This window comes from Vulpes vulpes, chromosome 13 (genome assembly GCF_048418805.1).
Source record: "Vulpes vulpes isolate BD-2025 chromosome 13, VulVul3, whole genome shotgun sequence".
Taxonomy (NCBI): Eukaryota; Metazoa; Chordata; class Mammalia; order Carnivora; family Canidae; genus Vulpes; species Vulpes vulpes.
The window spans coordinates 66,053,476-66,068,173 of NC_132792.1; the positions used below are offsets into that span (position 1 = coordinate 66,053,476).

The 14,698-nt window shown below is 33.8% G+C and overlaps 1 protein-coding gene across 9 annotated transcripts in view; it reads right to left on the reverse strand.

Annotated features, from left to right (window-relative positions):
* Positions 1-4,535: 4,535 nt before the first annotated feature.
* Positions 4,536-14,698, reverse strand: part of YTHDF3 (YTH N6-methyladenosine RNA binding protein F3) — a 40,167-nt gene continuing 30,004 nt past the window's right edge. For all 9 annotated transcript variants that reach the window (XM_026011963.2, XM_026011971.2, XM_072734649.1 and 6 more), the window contains one exon: positions 4,536-7,645. In XM_026011963.2, the coding sequence (XP_025867748.1) occupies positions 7,622-7,645 (24 nt within the window). In that variant the 3' untranslated portion in view covers positions 4,536-7,621. The remainder of the gene's footprint in view (positions 7,646-14,698) is intronic.

The window sequence follows — 14,698 nt, forward strand, 5'->3', positions numbered from 1 at the left end:
TTGCAAATATATCATAACAGCTTATCATCATACATGTACACATGCAGCCACATGCAGAAACTGGTTAACCTGTTTAATGCAGACGGAGAAAAGCTTTTGAACTTTAAGAATAATAATTTAGGTCAAAATCTTTAAAATGAACAGTGTTAAATAATGATATTGATGTTAATTAAGGAATAGATTCATAAGAAGAGATACAAACAAACTTTAAACATTATAATTTAAAACAGACGTATACTTTAGTTCACCAATTATTTGATATACGTCCAAGACCTTTTCTATGAATAGGAATCTGGTGATTCAAGTTTCCTGATGTCTTTCTTCTATGAATCATGCTTCACCTCTAATGCATCGCCCAAGATTTCCCACTGGAGTGAGAACTCAAAGTACACTTGTACACTATGTGCAAACTTCCACATTTTTCTGACTTTTCTGACAAGTGTTTACAGTTTTCTGATCTATACCTAATTAGACAACTCACCTCTATCAGGTATTGCCAAAGCCGTCAAATCAGTTTTCATAGAAACAACTCTTTCAGTCACATTTTATCAGTTTACATATTTATAAAAGAATCAAGTACAACTGGAATCAACGAGTTTAGAAAGCAGCAAAGATGACTCTTGGGAAGCATACACACAAGGACAAACTACAGAAGCCACGAGATGCGCGTACCAATGTGCTCCAAGCACCGGGCGCTTCACGGAGGAATGCAAAAGTCAGTTCATACAGCAAGCCCAAGCAGAAATAACACACGTAATATATTACTTGGAGATCATAGCTTCAATATTAGCATGCAATGATATTACGTTGAAGTTTTATTTGTAGACTTTTTACCTCAAGATATAATCTTTCTTTCAAATACATCCTAGAAGAGTTAAAACTGCCGTCTTGTTTCCTGGATGTCAAATACCTCTTGCTTCTAAATTGCACAATATCACTGATGAAATATGGAGGTAACACATCCACATGAGTGTTTTCATTCTGAATTACTATTCATAATAAAGCTCTTACTACTTACTAATGATAACGTTAATTTGTATACTGGCACCCACAAGATGGATGTGCCCCACTGGCCAGGCGGTCAGGAAACTGAACCCAAGTCAGCCTGCACTCATACCTGAAACACGTGTCAAGGAAACCTAACACACCAATCACAGTCCTCCAACTCAGCCTTAGCTAGTTCATCTTACCCATTGGAAAAAAGGACCTGCTAACCAGTCATGACCTGTTTCCCCATTGCCTCTTGTAGCACTCTTGCCCAAAATCCCTCAGGAAGCAAGCTCCACTGCTTGCAAGGTGCTGTACTCCCCCCCCCCCACACTCTGCTCCTCAATCCATGGATTTTCCCTTGAATAAAGGACATCAAAATCATTAATAAATTGTTTTAGCTTTGTCATTGGATTCTAATGTACTTAAATGGTATCAATATTAAGGAGAGTTTGTAACAAAGTAAAAAATTGCTTCTTAGGATCTAATTTTCATCTTTGGCTTCAATTTTCTTCTATGGTTTATAGGTTTTATGTTATTCCCCCATATTTGCTTTCCTTTTGGTCTAATTCACCATATTTGCTTTCCTTTTGGTCTAATTCACCTTTGGTTCTGCCATCTGCTCCACTCTACCAGATAAACTAGTTCAATGTTGTTACATTTTACTTATTTAGAAAGAGCATGGCTGATAGTTAAAACTCTGGACACCAAAAGCTGGCAAAACAAAGATAAATGATAATTTAAGCTTTATTCAGGAAGTGACAGTTCTCTAGGAACTCAATGATAGATTATGAATTAATCAGCTTTCTACAACCTCTAAACTGCATGTAAATAGTGAAGATTACCCTGAGAAATCTTCAATGGCAATCAAATAAATTCTAAATTCCCCTAAATCTCTAAATTTTAAATAAAAGAGGATAGAACAGTTAACATCCCTGCCACAGGTCCAGGGATTGGGTTAAATACTTTCTGAATGTTACCTCATTTAATCTTCCTGAAAAAGGATCTCTTTTCATTCCTTTATTTTTAACTTTGAATTGATGAAATCTAGGCTTGGATCTAGTTAGCGGACCCAGAATTCAAGGACAGGTCTGTAGGCCTCCAAAGTCCATGCTCTTTGCCAAAATATTATGCAGTAGCCTCAGTATTTCAAAAGATTCCAAACTATTTAAATCATTTTTTTTTAAAGGAAAGAACCACTGTAACCTGTTTTTAGCTCCTAACTCAGGGCTTTCAACCCAGCCAAATTTCAATTTGTTCAGATTTGAACATCTGTTCTTACCTATGCATATAAGATCAGATATTTTGCCATCATCTAAATCTCCTTTATTAATACATCTTCTCCAATCTGTTTGTTAAAATTCTCACTCTATACACATATGTAGAACTCGGAGAGTTGGTATGAGTCTCTGTTAGAATTCCTCCAATGCACAACTGTTCTGTTGAAAAAAGGAGAAAGGGGAAAAAGTTCTGAAAAGATACAAGCAAAAAGGAAAATATTGTCACAGCCTGCCGGGATGAGGCTAAGTAATAATAAGACATATTCTTATATTTCTCTTCAAAAATACAAGGATAAGGGGAGCACAACTGCCCATTCAAGTGTGGGCTGTGATTCTTTAGCACAGTACAGCAAGGAGGAAAAGAGTGGCTTTGCAATGGAGAAACCCAAGACTACCTGAGCCAGGTGACCAAGGTCAACATCAACAAGTGTATGCTGGGGCTATGCATATTTGATATGATATAATGGAAATTGTAATTTCCCTATTAGGTGCTCCTTCCCAAAACTCATAATCTCAGTCTAATCCTAAGAAAATCACAAGATAAAATTCCAGAGAAACATTCTACAAAATATCTCACCAGTACTTCATACTGTCAAGATCATCAAAAACAAGTCTGAAAAACCACCACAGCCAAGAGGACATGGCAATTAAAAAGTCATGTGCTATATGCTTGATAGCATCCTGGACTAGAAAATGGACATTACTCAAAAGTGTGATAATAATGTATCATCAAAACTGGTCTATTGATTGTAACAAATGTACCATACTAATGTAAGATTTTAATAGGAAAAGCTGGGTGCAAGGTATATGAGAGCTCTGTACCATCATCCCAATTTTTTGTGAAACTATTCTAGTGTATTAAAAAATCTATAAGGATAATGTAAAATGGCAGTATAATGAAAAAACAAAACTCTTGGATTTCTTTGGAACACATTCTCGTCTCTTTTTAACAATACTACGGCAAAGATGGGGGATTCCATACCGCTGAACTTTAAGATTCACAGAAGGGAAGCAGTGGTCATATTTCTATCAAACATCATGAATAAAATCTAATTTGGGGTGCTCATTACTTATATTCTGAAAATAAACAAAGGATGACTATCAAAAAATTATATTGGTTTCCAAACATTTTCAAAAGATCTAACACTCACCATTGCTAGAATTAAGTTATAGCCTACAAAGTTACTTAAATCATCAGTTATAAAACTTCAGAATTGCAAAGAACCTTGGATGCATTCTACACCAATCTCTTGGTAAGTGCACTAAAACAGAAAATTTGCTCAATCTACCACTTAGAAGTAACTCAAAGTCTGGTCTTTTAACTTTCAATTCAAAGAAGTTCCCCTATTCGATAATTCCATTCTGATTACATATAGGTCAGATAGAGCCAATAATGTTCTTAAATGACATTCAAGTATCTACATCCCTGTGTTCTATGTAAGGGGTATTCTTTTGACGAGCAAGGGGGTGGCAGGGATGAGGAAGCCATCAGTGTTATGAATTTCACACTTCTATCTTCCTTGCATCCTAAGTTTTACAAAAAGCTTTTCATTTACATTTAGTCCAATGTTCTACATGTAACTCAAATTACAGAACAAATTCTGAACTTAGTGCAGTATTTATAAACAAATATAAATATGCTGATGAGATGCAAACCCTCCCTTTAGGAAATGACCAGTAAAAAGGAGGTTTCTGATGCTGCCAGTGTGGGACACCTGGGGTGATTCTGTAAAACCGTGCCCTAACCACATGCCAACAATGCCGTATGCATCTGGAAAGTTTTGACAGCACAAAACTAAACTCTGATTTCCCATCAGAACAAGTACCTTAGATAAAGAGCCCAGCCAAGAATCAATGCACCAACCAGATTCATCACGATCTACATAAGCTCTATCTATCCCAAAGGATAAAATACAGACTGTTAGAAAAGCATTCCTTGGTACCAAGATCGGAGGATTAGGGTTATTAGACAGCTGGTACCACCACTTCCTCCTATTACATGAAAACAAATAGGCCTCTTTCTCTTTTGCTCTAAGTTTAGTATTAAGAGCATGTAATTCAATAAGCTCACTGGGGTGGGTAAAGATTAGGATAAACTCTCTTTAATTCCCCCCACTTAATTTAAATGGCCAACTAAAACAAGAAATACAATCTATTTGTATTCGAGAGAAACGTCAATCAGGAAATCCGTAATAGGACAGACAGAAATGTTAGGTTTTCTGGCAGGCAATACATATTTTTGAAGATAAAATGGAAAAAACACAGATATGAGTGAACAATTTTTATTGAAACCCTCAAAGATTAAAGAGGACCAAATGGTGAGTTTGGGTACCATAACAGAAAATCTCACCTAACTGTACCATCATTCACAGGAATGAACAAACCCAAACACGACAAAATTCAAATTCTCATGTAATTGCTACAAGTGAATGTAAATGAACTAATCATTTTATCATAACCTTTCTTTAATCATACGAAAAAGAAGGGAATTTACATGGCATAACAAAAGATATGCAAAACTTAATGAAAACACAATTCTCTTAAATTTTTCAAACTTATTTTTATAGGATGCAGAATGCACTTGAAATGATTAAATGACGTAAGCTGACTCTTTTTTATTGCAAACTGTTTTAACATCAGCTTAACCCCCATGCATGGTATTCAAAAAGAACACAGCTTTTGAATTAGAAAGATCACTCGAGTTAAAATGAGGAATTAAGTATTGAAATTAGGAAAAGGCTGGGGTTTCTTCTGAAAGAAATCTTCAAGTACCAATATGTATAGAGAAAGAATACTAATTTTGGTTACATTTTCCCCCTTACTGTTAAATATACAAACTATAATACCTTTCAAAATAAAATACCCACATAAGATAACTTTAATAAGAAACATTCAAACCAGATCTTGGAAAAATATTAAGCAAGAAATTTACTGGGCCAGTAATGTCTTAATTTGTGATTATTCCAACATGTGATGATATGTCTCCTGCTGCAGAGCCCAGGTTCTCTCCCTTTTGGTCCCAAAGTTAAGAAATATTTAGTTAGTTGTGCTATTGAGACAATCTGCAATAATTTCACTTAGAGAAAAAACTTTTTGCCATACATTTACAGACCAAAGAGGAAGAGAAGGTAGGTGCTCTGAAGAAAAATTAAACGAGAAAAAAATTACCAATTTTGAAAAGATAAAGGTTTTTGTGTTTTTTTCTTCCCAAAGGAATGCTGCACCCATTTCACTTAATAGAAATCCAGGTTAAAGGCACTGGGATGTACTCCTCACCATGAATAGACTACTAAATTACATCTAACATTGGAGTCTGCTACTGCAATCAGACTGCTTGCTGAGTGAGTGACACTTCTTACATAGAAACCTAATGTAAATTAAACAAGTTTGAATCCACTTATAGTGTAACTAGTTTTATAAAAATATTCAGAGTTGCTAATAAAGCACCAAGAAAAAGAGAACCTCAGAGAGAGGACTCAGACCCTTCCTACAAGGTCACCCCTTTACAGTTTTGTCTAATAGGACCTCCAGAGTGACAAGAGTCATCTTTGACATGTCCTACCTATATAATCTCAGGGATATAGAACATTGCGATGGTGACTATATACCCAAATGCCAATTTTCATTATAAATAGTTAAGAGACATGTTACAAGATTTCATGGCTTACTCGTAAAAAGGTAAAATAGGTGCAATTTTCCTTTAAGAAAATCTTTATTCTGTAATATACCATCAACATTTTGATGTTCCCTTCAGTAAACACTGATATAACTACACTGGGACTACCAAAGAACTGTGAAGTAGCTACGATTATCGACAAATACTGTACCTTTTTTTCCACTTGAATACAGTATTTGTACATTTAAGAAAACATTGTACAAAAAAAATTATATAAATGAAAGCCTCAAAGAAATATCTGTCACTAAATTTTTGAATTGAAGTGACCAAAGACCATAGTAAATGAAAACATTTCTAAACATGATGTAAACATAAATGGAGTAATGCAAAACATCAAGGTATTCACATCTACTATATTGCTATTTTCACCCTTAATGTATCTTTCTACATAGTCTTCTCCTTTTGGAACAGTAATATAAGGGGCAGTACATTATCTTCATAACCTTATGCCATCAAATCAGTTAATACAGATGCTTGACACATTTAATTATACAAAATCAATTTGTTTCAAGTTACAAAATTAATGTTGATATGTAATTAATGAAAAAAATAAGATGTTAAAAAGATAACTATAAGAATACCCAGATATATGCTGTATTCCCATTTATATAGATCTGATCAATAAAACATCAACACATTCACTTAGATACTGATTTAATCCATGGATCAAGGCCATATTTTCAAAGTATTTTAAGGATGCCAGGACACTGCAAAAGCTGGAGAAAAGAGTTGAGGAACAGTATATGCTTGCTAAACAAGAACTATGTTTATTTAGCTAGTGAATACCTAGAGTAATAAATTTTTACTTCATGATAGCAATCAGGCTCGCAAACACCCAGAAATAGGAATTAAGGGTTTTAAATGTAGTTATAAAGGTCATAAAAAGTCTGATTAGACTGAGGTACATTTACTCAAAATTTTGAGATTCATTAAGTGGTAGCAAACAAAATAATTCCTCAGACAAATGCACATTTTTCAGTATACATATTATTGGGGGAAGGAGGGGAGAAGAATGTGCATTAATTGGTGAAATCCACCAAGCTGCATATCAATATTCTGTTACACCAAACAGTTTGAAGACAAGGGAAATGTTCTAATATAATTTCAGATTATGTTTCATTTGGCTAAAATAGAGCTTAAGGTTGCTTTGCCATATTAAAAGTTTACTACAATAATTTTTCACATAAACATTTAGACTTGAACTCCAGGACTAAATATGGCATGATTATTTTGCTTTTAATCTGTCAAATAGCTAAAAATTGACAATTTAAAAACTACAACAAAGAAAAAGTTGAAGCAGTGTGACTCTTACATCATTGAACCACTTCTAATGGTTAACTGTTAGTATTTAACAAATTCAAAGAGTTAATGAATCCTTGCATTCATTCAGTCTTCTGTGCCTTAGCTAGGATGCATAATTACAAAAGACAGCAGATACTGGTAAAAGCTTCAGGACAGAAAGTGCTTGACGAAGTTACAGTTCTCAAGTGTGTTTGGTGAGAGTATAAGGGCAGATGCGCTGATGAAAACCATTACAAGAAGAGTCAATTCTGTGTTAGAGTTCAAAGATGTCACCTTAAGCAGAAAAAAAGCTTTAATAACGTCTTCTTTGACTTATTAGGCATTTCCAGAGTCTACATCATTAGTGTTGTAATTCTAACAGGACATCTTCATATGGTTATTGTTTGTTTCTATTTCTCTCCTGAAAGAAAAACACAAAGAATTTTTAATAAAATATCATCGTTATTTGAAAATTTAAATTTGTACTATAATGCAAACCGTCTTCATAAAAAGTTCTTCAAATACTAATTTGAGTAATTAAAAAAGATTTACTACTACCTGTAAACACCATAGAGGGATGATTACACAAAACATTTTAAAATAAAGAAATCCAAACACAAAGACCTGTTTCAGGAGAGTATGGCCCTCTCCAAAGCTCTACCTTCCCATGAGATTTTGTTTTAAGGTGAGAATATGAATGTCTCTTTAGTCCTTTCAATCAGTTTTTAATGATGAGGTATCAAATAGACGAAAAGGCCTCTGTAAGCAATTTGAAAACTACTGGCTAGGTAGGGTTAGGAGGAAAGGAAAAGAGTTGTACTAAATTGCATTAAAGTTGCATTACATTAAGATTCTAGTGTTAATTACAAAATACTTTGAATCACAAACTTCTATACCATATTCTCACATTCATATTATAACTTTTTCAATCCCTTGAACCAAAGTTAACCTGAGTGTTGTTTTCACCATGTTTATTAACCAAATATTCATCTATATTATTTCTGTCTGTGAAAAAATGATGAGCAGCATTGGGCATGCCTATCAAAGAAATACATCATGTGAGTTAGTTTGCAACATCTTATTTTAATTTGTAACTCAGTTCTCAAACTTTAGCAAGCATCAGAATCACAGGGAAAGCTTAACAGACCACCCGGCCCCAAAGGTTTCATGAAGCTGAACCTGTAAGTCTGTATTGCCAACAAGTTCACAGGTGATCCACACACTGCTAGCCCAGAGAATATACTTTGAAAACCATCTGTGTTTAAACAAATTATGAGGCTCTTTTTGTTTACACCACGCCTACTTTATTTTTCCATGAGTAATGCATGTTCTATAATAAATATGAATATACATTGTAAATGGTCAAATTAGTTTCCCATCCTGTGACAGCAGACAACTGTATTTTAAATTCCAAAGAGAACTTTTTAAGTTCTTTGTTGCTAAATTCCTGTCTTTTTTATTTTAATTTACTCCTAGAACTTGGAGAACAGTATTTTATACAGAAAGCTAATAAAACAAATGCTCTGCTACAAGATAGCTACAAATAAATAATACATATACACATCAGTGGGATACTCTAAAATTAAATAAAACAAAATGAAAGCAGACACAAAGCTAGCTAATTAATCACATTTCAAAAAGATAAACAAAAACAAAATTCAACAACATAAGAAAAACAAAAAACAAAAAGAGAATTTGGTATCAGGAAGCTGTACTCTAATTTCAAAAAGGCCCTAAAGCTTTTAAAAAAAACAGCCTAAACATAAAATTCAGTTCTAAACTGAAAGAAATAGTTCTAAACAAATAAACAATAGAGTTTAAACAAATAAACAATAGAGTTTAAACAAATAAAAATTCTGAAGCCTGATTTAATTAGCCAGATATAAAAAACTAGAGAAATTCATTAACTCCATGAAGAGCCCCAAAAGTACAAAAGAAAAAAAAAAAGGCTCTATTTAAGTTAAACAAAGAGAAATTTAACACAAGGGGAGATGATCAGCTGAATCAATGAGAATCATGTGTTATTTTAACAGAAGTTAGAGATGCTATTTCCGTTTGAATGGTGATCAACTATGCACTTTAACTGAATCAAATTCAAAATATATAAATTACACATGTATTATAATAAATCTATGTATGTAATGCATAACTTCTAACTCAGTGGATAGAAAAAGAGGAAAATAAAAAACATCAATCCAATAGAACAGATGGTGGGGGGATAGCTTGAATGATTTAGATTTAATTAGAAAATACAAAATAAAGACAGGAGAAATACACATTTATATCAAGCATCAAAAAATATATGTTCATCAATGAAAACATAACCGTTCAGATGCTTCAAAAATCCAGTTACACATGATTTGTAAGAAGACAACCTAAAACATAAGGACACAAAGTTAAAAGTAATGAAAAGACACAGGACAACACAAACCAAATAAAAGCTGATACAACTATATTAACACCAGACAAAAATGATGGCAAAAACCATTGTTGGGAGATAAAATGGTCACTACATACTAAGTAACAGACATTTTAAAAATAAGCTGTGACAATATTAAACTAAAAAAACTCTACATTATATTAGAAGTTGTCAGAATTTTATAAAGAAAATTTGACAGGCTTCTCATTATAGCAAAAGAATTTAACACATTTCTCTAATTGGTAAAGCAGATTATTAATAAAAATACAGACTAAATATATACATAATACAGAAAGCCGAGGCAATTATAGCATATACGCTGAATCACCACAAAAGTGGTGACTATACACCACAGCAGAAAGCAAATCTCAATAAATACCAAAGAGTCCATGTCATGCAACATCACATTTTCTGACATCAGTTTTTGAAGCAAAACATAAACAAAACGCTTTACTCTTATTTGGAAATTCTAAAAACACACTTCTAAAAGTCTTCCAAAAAATCATAATGGAAATTCAAAAATTTTACATCAGTACAATAATGAAAATGCTTAGTCTAAGCCCCATCGAACACTCAGAAATTCACATATGCAGAACTTAAAAAAAAGTTAATGAGTTCATTATCCAACTCAGTATGTTAGGAAATAAGTAATAAGTCCCCAAAAGTAGGAGGAATGAAATATGATAGCAGCAGAAAATAATGAAACAGAAAACAAGAATGAAGAGAACCAAAGAGAATAAAAATTGGTGTTTGGGCGGAAAAGCCAGTGTTTGGAGGAAAAAAAGCCTAACAATGAAAAAATCTCTGGGAAGACTGATTTAAAAATAAAATGCATTTAATATCATGAAGACTAAAAAATAATACTATTCATGTCAATATGCAAAAAAAACTTAAAACTTCCTAAAAATATAATTTACCTACATACAATTTACCAAACCAAACTCCAGAATAGAAAACCTGAAGAGATCTGTAATAACTAAAGAACATTAAACAACAATTAAAAATCTACCCCCTCCACAAAAATCCACCAGGCTCACTCACATGTTTGTTTATGTATGTATCTATGTATGCATGTATGTAATCTCTATACCCAATATGGGATTCAAACTCAAGACCCCAAGACCAAAAACCACATGCTCTTCCAATTAAGCCAGCCAAGAGCCCCCAGGCTCACATGGTTTTAGATGTATATTTAATTAACTGCCCTACAAATGATCACTCTAAACCTAACACCAACTATTCCAAAGACTAGAAAACAGGATAATATTTTCTGAGTATTTTGAGGTTAGCAATACTTTGATATTAACACTGTCAAGAATGAAAAAAATAACAGTCCAATCTCACATGTCATAAAAGGATCTCTTAGGGGCTGTTTCGCTGGTAACTAAGTGTAGAGGAGCAAAGGTGAGAATGGGAAGGCCAGTAAGGGCTAGCACAGTAATAATTCAGTATAATAATAATAATAGCCCTTAAATGGAGATAACAAATCCAGAGCTAGTGAAGAGCTTGGATTCGGGATACATTTTGAAAGCAGAACCAACAATACATACTTACGGATATATTAACTAATTAGATATAGAGTAAGAAAGAGAAGGTTCAAGACCGAGTCCCATAACTGGAAGGGCAGTGGTACTATGTACATAGAGAAGGTTCAGGGTAGGCAAAGAAACAGGGGAATTACATTAGATTTGAGATGCTTATTAGACAGCTGTGAGAAGATGTCAAATAGGCAATTGGATATAGACAGGAGTTTGGAGATAGAAGGAAAGACCCAGTGTGGGTATACAAATTTGGAAGTCCTCAGCATGGTAAATGTCCATGAACAAAACTCAGGTCTTCCTAAAAATGGTCAATACCTTGGCTTTAAGACAACTTATGTTAACCAGATCTAGAACTGCACCTGACACTATTAATCTTAAATAAATATTTAAATATAATGAGACATCTCTGGGCATGCTGTCAACTACAGACCACCAGAAATATGAGACTAAGCAATATGGAGCTATCCTAACTTTTTGTGCTATCTAAAAGGAGATACTCATTACACAGCTGACATCATAAATTACATGTACTGGTGTGTTGTTGGGAAGTTAACACAGGGAGAAAGGAAACTTGAATTATACAAACGGAGCCATGGTCCAGTAACCTGAAGGACTTAGTGATAGGTCAGAAGAAGGCACTTTAAACATATATACTAAAATATATATATATATATATTCTCTAGGGTACAAACTTTCCAAGTGGACTCAGAATTTTATAATAATTGGCAATTCAAATAGTGTACAGTGGGACCCCTCCTTCTCTCATTTTCCATTAACAGAGCTAGGCCTCAACCTGGCAGATTCAGAGATTTGAGGGCTTTTGAGTCTCTGGTATAGGGCTTCTTTCCCACTTTGAACTGAGCAGACACTGGAGACCAACAAACAATCCTAAGGCCCACACCCAGAACCTGGCCTATGGAGATGCGCTCCAGGAGGTAGTTTCTTGCCAACCCATGTCTTTTTGACAGAGTATAATGGATGAGCTAAGAGTTCTCTACCTAGAAAACAAAATTTTCTTCAGTGTCCTCAGAGGCGCCAACAGCTTGCCCTTAACATTACAAGTAAATTACTTACTTCCTTTTAATCACTGGTTGGTTTATTACTATTAGCAATATTTCAATAACCAGACCTGAGACCAAATAAGCCACAAGGGAAAAAGCAACTATGTATCTAAGAAGCCACACCATCCAAAAAGAAAATGAGAATAAGCACTAGGAATATAAGCACAATAAAACAGAAATGCTGAAGGAGATAATGAGTACCTAGCAGGGAGGAGGGGAGGGAGAGGGGGGAGGGGGGAGAGAGAAAGAGAGAGAGAGAGAAAAGGCAGGCAGTCACTTGGGACCCAAATGCAACAAACATCTTTTGTCTAGTTTAAAAATTTGACCTTTGAATTGAAAATTTCAGAACATGAATTAAAGGGGAAAATGGTCATTGTCTCACCTAAGGAGTAGAGTATTAAGTCCAAGAATTATCTCAAATTACAAAGCAGAAAAAAAGAGCTGGAAATCACAAATTAAAAAATAAGAGAACTGTAGGATAGATCTAAGACAAAAAGAATATTCTAGAAGTAGGAAAAAGAACAAATATAAGAGCTAAATATATTAACAAAAAAATTTCACAAATTCTTTAATATTCTTTCCTGCATAAGGTGGGGCTTGTTTTTCCTCATCTGAAGTGTGGGGCTGGACATACTGACTTGCTTCTAAGACAGTATGCAAAGAGAGAAAAGGGATATTTACATTAGAAAAACAGACACAACCTTAACGAAGTAATCAAAATTAATATCACAAGTAGTAAGTCACATATAATCAGATGAGGACACACCTCATCTTACGCAGTATTCTTCCCATAACACAATCTAATCATGAGAAAGCATTAGGCAAACTGACAATGAAAGACACCTTGTAAAATATCTGACCAACAGTCTTCAAAAATATTAAAGCCACGAGAGACAGAGAACTGTCAGAGCTTAAAGACTAGTAAGACATAAAAAGAAAATCTAAAACCTGTTTTCCAGATCTTGAACAGAAAAGGGCATTTGTGAGAAAAGAGGGAAAATCTGGAAAAATGTCTGAGGTTAACAGTACTGTACCAATGTTAATTTCTTAGTTTGGATAGACATACTATGATTATGTAACACAGCAATAATTAGGAAAAACTAGCTATACAGAGACATCCTGTATTATCTTTGCAACATTATTTAAATCTAAAAATGACTTCAAAATAAAGTTTAAAAAATAATAAAAAGCTATAAAAATACAACTTCCAAATATATTAAATAACATATTGCCACAGAAATACGAAATACATAGATGTTGTACAGGGTATTGTTGATTTAATGGCTGCCCAGCTTCTCTTTTTATTGTTTATAAGTGTTAAATTCTCCAAAGTTAAAACCAGTAAGTTATTTTTTTAAAAAAAGGGGAGATACACATTTCAAAAAAAGACAAAATTATAGATGAAGAATGACTACAGCTAAAATATATAATAGATTTAATTCTTCAGGAAAATTAATCACTTACCAGGAATAAAATCTACTCAGATTGGCTTACCCAACTGAAAAATTTCACACTAGAGAGTAGAACAAGGACAGTAACAGATGGATAAAACCCCCAGCTGTTCAAAAGCCTGTACATTTGTTCAGATCCATTAAAGTGCTTTAATACTGAGATAAGCTTCCGACCCTCACTGTCCCAAAAACATGACCAGTCATTTTGCATTAAGAAAGCAAAAAGATTTGCTTCAACGTGGATGGAACTGGAGGGTATTATGCTGAGTGAAATAAGTCAATCGGAGAAGGACAGTGTATGTTCTCATTCATTTGGGGAATATAAATAATAGTGAAAGGGAATATAAAGGAAGGGAAAAGAAATGTTGGGAAATATCAGGAAGGGAGACAGAACATAAAGACTCCTAACTCGGGGAAACGAACTAGGGGTGGTGGAAGGGGAGGAGGGCGGGTGTTGGAGGGGAATGGGTGACGGGCACTGAGGCGGACACTTGACAGGATGAGCACTGGGTGTTTTTCTGTATGTTGGTAAATTGAACACCAATAAAAATTAATTAAAAAAAAAAAAAGAAAGCAAAAAGAAAAACTATTTTACAGTGCAGATTTGGTGTTTCTTTTATATTCAAAATTTTTAAAAAATCATCAAGGGAAAGGACGATGATTATTTGGGAAATGAACTGTTCAATTTTTTTAAACTTACATTTCCATGTAAGTGAGACTTAACATTATTGTTCCTCTGCATGATCACACACACACACACACAAAAACAAAAACAAAAAACAAACTGGTTCAAAAGATTCCAGTCCCCAAGTTTGCATTTATAAAGTATTTCAGGCCTGAAAAAAAGTAGATGCAGTCTGATAATTTATAAATAATTCATCTGTACCAATCAAAGATCAAGTAATCTCAAAGTGTACTATTATACTTAGAACAGAATTAAGTTCAAAGAGTGAAAAATGGTGGAGAATAGTCATAATATATGTTAGTTTAGGCCCAAATAAG